General features: G+C 36.6%; 2 protein-coding genes across 3 annotated transcripts in view; one reads left to right on the top strand and one right to left on the bottom strand.

The window, feature by feature from the left end:
* LOC108740062 overlaps positions 1 to 8,009 on the bottom strand; it is a 16,708-nt gene extending 8,699 nt beyond the window's left edge. For both annotated transcript variants that reach the window (XM_018474250.2, XM_018474252.2), the window contains exons 1-2: positions 7,537 to 8,009; positions 7,275 to 7,478 (exon numbers count right to left, since the gene is read on the bottom strand). In XM_018474250.2, coding sequence (XP_018329752.1) covers positions 7,275 to 7,478; positions 7,537 to 7,570 — 238 coding nt within the window. In that variant the 5' untranslated portion in view covers positions 7,571 to 8,009. The remainder of the gene's footprint in view (positions 1 to 7,274; positions 7,479 to 7,536) is intronic.
* The window catches only part of LOC108740027 (protein singed wings 2), a 32,772-nt gene that overhangs the window by 12,668 nt on the left and 12,082 nt on the right, over positions 1 to 8,022 (top strand). The window lies entirely within an intron of this gene.

Below are 8,022 nucleotides of genomic sequence, written 5' to 3'. Positions count from 1 at the left end.
GCGCAATTAAAGTATTTCCTTAAATGAGGGGTTGTTATGTTGATTTTGATTTGATTATCAATAAGTGAAAATGTCAAAGACTGCAGAGCTATGTGATTTAAAGATAAAAAAATAAAACTGACTGATTATAATAACGTTTTCTTTATTTTTCTCTCAAAACATGATCTCTATAAGGAAGTTTCGGTTTCGGTTTCGGCCGAAACTGAGACCGTTGCCGAAATTCGGTTTCGGTTTCGGTCGTAAAAACCAGTTTCGGTCGTACACTGGAAAGTATCTACCATCCCATAAGAATATCCATTTGGTTTGGGTAATCAGAACGAGAAGAGACCACCAATTACAACGACCGAGTACTGTTCGTTTCAAGATGTTAGAGATATGCCCCTTCCCTTTATTAGGATGTGCCGTAGCATAATTCTAAATTCAATCATATTTGTCTGCGGAGCTCATTCCTCCACCGATCATCGAGCGAGAACTAGACAAAAGTGTACAGTACGATTTGCAAAATTATTTAAACTGCCTCGTTAAGCCTAGCCAAAAATAATAACAAGTGAATTAACTTAACGTTCTGCACACCTACAAAACTTTTGCTTTGTTTTCTATTGTTAATTTATATACATTTTTGTTTTAAGTAATTGTTAAACATTTTCATCTAGTACTGTACAGTTCTAGCCGATCTTCTAAGACCGCCCATCGAGAGCTCTACTCGTTCAGCTTGTTCCAACTATTTCCGTCTTGCTCACGCCTAGTGTGTATTCTTTCTATCTTCGCGCAGATTTCTTCAAGGTCACAATTCTAACAGATTGAAATAGACTGTATCAAGTCTTTCAAAGCAGCCCCAAGTTTCATCCCAAAGGAATATGTATAGGTATACTTCGAGCTGCGATAACCTGGAAAGACCGTAGTCAATAACCGAGTCTCAAATTTATTTAGGCCCAGCAAGCCACAACCCAGAGAAATAAAACGAATTTGTAAATATGAAGGACGAAATCTAGAACTAATTGCTGGTCAATTTCTGGTAACTGTTCAAGCATCGAAGACAGGGAAAAATAAGTATATAATGAGCTTCTTGAAATTGTTCAACAAGTTATCTAAGTTCGAGCAAAACGTGATGAGGGAAGCAATAAAACAAACAAATTACATGAAGAATTAATGTACTGCCAAATCATTTTTTCTGTCTTTTATAACAACACATACAGATCAAGAGGTTGGATGCCGCTTACAAAGGGGTAGTCATCTTTTAAAAAATGCGACGTAGAATACGAAATTTCGTACATTCAAAGGTCTTCTATACCATCTATTTACATAAATAATAGAGTAATATTAGTCTGATAGATGTTCAAAAGAGTTTAAGAGTTCGGTTAGTATAGGGCAATTTTCAAAAACAATTGAAATTTCTCGCCAAGGATTACTTGCTTGTGCACATTCTCTTTTAATGGGGTNGGGATAGACCCCATGGGTACCCCATAATGATGCCGGGTACAAATAAATTCAACCAAAGAATCGTATGGTCGAATTAGAATTTGCTGGTATATCAGATTTTGATTAATGATTACTTATTAGTATCATTTGGTCACCTTATACAGACTTTTAGAACGTAGACATAAATAGGCAGTTCATTAATTACGTAAGAGTACCGAGGGGGGAAGGGGCCTAAGAGGCTTACGGGGGTAAAACTCATTTCTATATATTTTGTAAATCGATATTCAATATTAGGAATCTAATTCGACTTTCTAATCCGGCGAGACTTGAACCTTGACAAAACTCTTGTACAAACTGGAGTGGGTGCGACTTGCGAGTTTCGATGATTTAGGGAGCCGGACCATAGGTTCAACCATAATGGGGGGAGAGGTTCTTAAAGAGAAACCAGACTAAGAGAAGTCCCTGAAAGAGGGCAGTAGCTCTTTCGGTACAGGCGGGTACTACCTCAAGAGATGTCATCATCAAACATACCTTAACCGTCGCGAATACTTTATTTAACCATCACGCTAGGAGGCGCTATACGTGGAAGATACAGGTAATTTAGGGAGATATCAGTTAGATTACATACTTGTTCGGTAAAGACTTAAAAATCAAGTGAAAGATTGTAGAAGTTATCCAGGAGTAGATATAGATAGCGATCATAACTTAGTACTTATGAAGACTTATCGATATTCAATATTAGGAATCTAATTCATTCCATTGTGGATTTAGAAGATTTTAATATTTAGATGAACTATATAGAATCTTACGTAAGAAAGGGGTTAGGGGTTCGAGAATTCTTATGTATCCTTACATGGGGTAAGGGAGGGTTGAAAGTTACCAGAACTGTCCTAACGTAGTTAATGAATGGGACCAAACCACTAACCGCAGTAGTTTTGCTGGGTACCTGGTTATCTATTACTTTGTAAAATCACTATCCAATGCATGTGTAGTAATAACCAAATACAAATGGTAACGGAACGTAGATTTTAGACAAAAGACTTCCGTACGTCCTCAACTACTACTCAATATGACAAACAGATGAAGCTGACCATAAGAAGAAACCTTTTTAGAACAAAATAGACTAGCCTCGATCCAAAAAATCAATTTCAATACCGAAAAGTAGTTTTTCACCATGTCAATTTAAGTTTATAAGCAAAATAATAACCCAGATTGTAATTATTCATTGGTAGAGAAGTAAATATTAGGAATTAATCATTACAGACAGTACAACTGTAGAGATAGATATAGAGTGGCAAAAGATTAGTATGCTTAGATTTGCAGATGATATAGCAGTATTAGCATCTAGCAAGGAGAAGTTAAAGATAGTTTTAAATAAAATGGAAGCGGTACAAACAGATCAGTAGCGTATGAAAATAAATAAAAGTAAAACAAAAATACTGGTATGCAAGGGAAGAAAAAGTAGGGAAAGAGCGAATATAAAGATAGGAGACGAAAAATTAGAAGAAGTGGCTGATTTTAGATATCTAGGAAGTCAGATAAGTCAGGACGGAAGGAGTAGTAGGGATATAAAGCAGAGGATAGCGCAGGGTCGTGTCGCCTTTAATAAAAAGAAGTCACTTCTATGCTCGCGAATGAATGTTTGGAGCACAGCGCTGTACAGGTGCGAAACATGGACAGTGGGCGCAGCGGAAAAGAAAAAGCTAGAAGCGTTCGAATTGTGGTGTTATAGGAGAATGAAGAGGATACCGTGGATAGAGGTTAGAAATGAAGAGGTATTAGAAAGAGTAAGAGAACAGAGGACTCTATGGAAATCAATAAGAAATAGGCGAAGTAGGTTATAAGGGCACTTTCTCAGGCATGAAGATCTAGTCAGAGACATATTAGAGACAGAAAGTTAGGAGGGGTAGGGGTAGACCTAGATTAGATTACTGTTCCCAAATGGTTAAGGATATGGGTTGTTCTAGCCTTAAGGAAATGCGAAGATTAGCTCAGAATAGGAAATAGTGGTGGTGCGTGTCCAACCAGTCTTAGGACTGACGACCTTATGATGATGATGAAATCAATTTTAGCGTAAATTTCACATTTTTACAGAATTTAATCGGAGTTTCTTTAATATTCCTCTAGCGACGTGCGTCAATGCTTACAAAGTCCAAATCTTTCCTGTAGGATTTCGTGATTCTTTTATAGAGAAAATTTACTTGTGACTCATAGTAAGACCCCGATCGACCATCAGATCCATCGCTTGACGATTTAATTTGTTCTAAGACAGATCCCATGCACACGATCTTAGTAGTTTTTCAATACTAAAACTGGGAAAATTCTGACTGCTTCAAAAGTCGTAACTATACTCATACTAATAGGAATAGAGGAAAATGAAATATTAGGGGAAGACCAAGTCGGATTTAAGGGATTGCGTGGGCCACTTTTAGTTTGAAGAACAATTGTAGAACGTTTGTTACATAGAATTCGTGAATTTAGAAAAGGTTTTGTCAATATTAAATGAGGAAAGAAACTGCAAATACTTAAAATTATAGATGCACCCTATAATATTACTCATGCTGCACTCTCTTAAACAATTTAATGATTTAAGGGTTGAATAAATAAAAACGCCTTTATTCATTTGTTTAATCAATTATTATAAATCACTATTAAATACGTTATTCCATTCTCAATTAAAAGTCCTATCATAGGAAACATCTTGTTAATCTAAAGTATTTTTTTTGTTTTGGTGTTTTACTTCATGAAAATCGAATTCCAACAAAACAAATCATTTTTTTATAGAAGAGTAGTAGTTCGAATGGGGGTAAACTTCATAAAACTTATAATTATTGTTACGATTTGATTGTTGTTTTTCTTGAGAATGTTCATGAACTTCTTCAACAACCTCGCGATTCGGAACCGTATGACTCTCGATTTGCTGAGTGGCAGCAGTTTTCGAGGTTGTTTCGAGTACTTCCCTTTTATGACTGTAAATTTTGAACGGTTTACCGTTCTCTTTCAGCATCTCGTACTTCCGCATCTTCTGAAGATCACTAACAATCTGCAGTCCAACCAGGTCGGGATAGACCCCATGTTGATGAATCGAATGCCAGCCTCTAGCTTTACCAATACCACCGCTGTGTTGCAATTCGGCAATGAGGTCTGCTTCGCTCTTTGGATTATGTCCGAAATGTGGAAGTTGTGTAAACGGGTTTTGTAGGTAAGCCTGTTGGAATGAATTCAAATTCTTCTTCACATTTTGCTGCTTTCTTGTCGGGGTTTTGTGGTGATGGGGTATGTGGAACCTGTGGTTGTGAGGCTGTAGCGCGTCTCTTTTTACGAGGTTTTGAACGAGATAATCTGAGACTTTATCTGGGACGAAGATTTTTTTTGGATTAGCTTCTACAATAGAAGAGTCCACATGGTCAGGTAAATGAACATGATAAATGCCATCTTTAGACAAATGCAATTCGTTTTGAAGGTGTCCATAGGAATTTCGATCGATTCTTCTGCGTAATTGCGTTTGATGTTCAGGCGAGAAGAGAGAAGGTCCCACAGGATTTTCTTCAGTGACTCCCGGATTCTCTTCTGGTTGTTTTGAAGACTCGATATTTTCCGTTGGGGCCTCGCTCTTCTCCAATCCTCCATTACTACTTCGTTTCTGCTTCACATTGTACTTTTTATCGAACCAATCCCTGATGGCGTTATCGTCTATTTTGTACATTCTTTGGTCGATTGTGAAGTCAGGGGATTCGAGACCTTCTTCCTTTTGGTTCTTCTCTTCGAAAATCTTGTGCAAATCTACATTCCTGGTATGGTTGCTTTTGTCCAATATTACGTATTGGACTTTGTATCTTCCATGAATTTTTTTCAATAAGTCTTCAGATATTTTCCTATTCCTTTCGTTGTCCTTAATTATAATAAACCTGTGGTCGTACTGAGCAAACGGATTACGAATCTGTTCTTCGTTTATTGATTTGTCGTAAATTGAAACAAATTCGCCATCATCTCCTTGACCAATCGGTTCTTCATCTACATCCATTTTATACTGGCCATAAATGGGCTTATTGTGTTTACCATCCCTGTATATCGATGATTTTGCAATGCCATCAAACATTAATGGATATTCAATTTCTTCATAATACGGTGGCTTTCCAACAGGTTTATACTTTGCTGGCTTATCTAATATATGCCAATTTATTTTAGAATTTTTTTGCAACTCAGGTGCATAATAATCCATTATCCGCATTCCACTGTTATCATACTCCTCTGTTTCAATGGGTGAACTTTCAAAACTGTATGTCCTCCTTGAATTATAACCTTTCTTACCTGGCCGTAGGTAATAAGCAACCTCTTCTAACGGACGCCTTTTGGTCTCATATCCTGTTTTTGGAATGCCAAAGTGGTAATTATTCCTCGGTTTGGCACTGTACGTATTCTTGACGACATATTTATCATCAATTTCTGGGATATTCATATAATGTCGACGATTATTTTTAACGGGGCGAAACTTTGTCCTGTACATTACATCGTCTGCTTTTGGCATGTCTTCCTGCAGCTCGTTTGGCTCAAACTTAGATAACTCGTCGTACCATTTCACAAAACCCAACAGATAGTTCTGTCTGTCTTCAGAGCTACAACAGTCACAAGGATTTGACCGCAATTCCTCGTCATAAGCAACCAGAAGGTTTAATAATTTGGTTTGAGAAACGCAAATCCAGGCATTGTTCCCCTCAACTTCGTTTTGTTCCTCCGAGTTTTCACTTGTATTGTCTGGATAAAATTGAGACTCAGTTGTTGACTGTGGTCTTTCGCTGCTCGATTTATATACAGATTCATCTGGATTGAAACTTGTACTGCTTTGATAGTCTTGATACTCGGGTGTAGTAATTGATGGTGTCTCCTCTTTCTCATAGTCAAAACTTTTTGGATATTCTTCTGTCATGGTACTTTTGCTAGCTTCATCCTCACTTGTTGAATGCGTCCCATAAGAAGGTGAACGCTGTCGTTCTTCAGTTTCTGCTTGGGTGTAAGTTGTTGGACTGCTGGTGTATTTGTTAGTCAATAAGTCATTTGAAATTGTGGAAGGTTTAGGTTTCTTGGTGGTAGAATAATCAAACAAGCCTTCATTATTGTTGCCTGTGGATATAAAAGTTGGTTGGGTTGATGATTGGACAAATTGAGTCGAGACTTTGGGATTATATCCGGTTGTAGTGTACATTTGGGTCTCATCAGTAGGTGACAATGTAGTGTTTACATCTCTCATTTTAGCCATTACACTACTGTTATAATTTTCAGGGGTGGTAGAAATAATATCAGATGTCTTGATATCGACATCTTCCGTGGAAAGCATCGGACTCGATCCAAACAACTGAATCGATGTTTTTAGTACTTTCANAATTTTACAATTTTCGTGCACAGTTCCTATGTAAATTTTTCCCTCATTCGAGTTATAAATTTTGACACCAGATGGTGTATGCCCATTTGACGGATCCCAATACCACAATATAAATTAAAATTTTAGCAGACGCAGGTTTCTTTCTCATTGGGTCGTAATAGCTACCTTTTTCACTTCGTCTACTAGCCGCTAGATCGTATTACTGCCGCAACTTATTAAATTTTTTGAATAACGATTAAGTATAAATAGGTATAAATATTCAGTCGTCTAAAATGCTCCAATTTTTGCAAATTACATTAATACTATATTCCCAAATAGCATTCATCTTACCAAAACACACGAAAAGCAATTATGTGCCTGTTATAGATTCCTTTCTTGATTGTTCGTAACGAGCGTGAATGTTACTACGTCTTCTGACCGCTAGATGCACCGATTTTCACAAAATAATCAAAAACATTACTAATACTAACTTTACCTATGGTTCTCCAGCTTCTCCACACGATGTTGGAATTCTGTTTGATATTTGGAGACTTTTGTACCATTTGCCATCCATTTTCCACTTTCAGTTTGACAGGAATTTCATGTTTACTTAATAAAAGCTTCAACAGACAATCGTGCACATTGTCACTGTCACATGAAAATGATTTGGAACAGGCGTACGGAAGCAACAGGCAGAAAACTGCAACAACGTAATAATTACTGGCGAATGATAACGCTTGTTGCAATTTAATCTTCACCTAGGCCAAAATAATGGAACGCCGCTAAGACCATGACTGCTCTTCGGTCCGGTGAAATTTGAAAATGACTCTTAACGCCCGGCTATTTATCCTTTCATTTTTTTTTTATTTAATTGCTTTTTTCTAATAATTTTCTTGATAACGCATGGCTTATAATTGAAGTGCGCTTTTAATTAAATTTCCTACGTGAAACAATTTTAAATTGACTTAAATCACAATTAAGTGTCCAAGTATCATTCTAAATAAATGATCGCGTTCCTTTATGATCCTAATAATATATTTTCTTAATCGCTGCTCCAAACAATGATTAATTATTTAACTGTATTTATTAAAGTTAGTATGCCGCAACAAAATAGAAATCGAGAGGAATACGGCCATAAAATATAGAATTAATTAAATAACAATAGTTTCTCACTGAAGAATTAATGTATTGCTAAATCATTTTTCGTCATTAAAAAAACACATGCAGTAACAAATACCTACGTC

Source organism: Agrilus planipennis, unplaced genomic scaffold (genome assembly GCF_000699045.2).
Source record: "Agrilus planipennis isolate EAB-ADULT unplaced genomic scaffold, Apla_2.0 scaffold263, whole genome shotgun sequence".
In the NCBI taxonomy this organism is placed as follows: Eukaryota; Metazoa; Arthropoda; class Insecta; order Coleoptera; family Buprestidae; genus Agrilus; species Agrilus planipennis.
The sequence above is the reverse complement of the archived record's forward strand: the minus strand, read 5'-3'. Positions and strand labels throughout refer to the sequence as shown.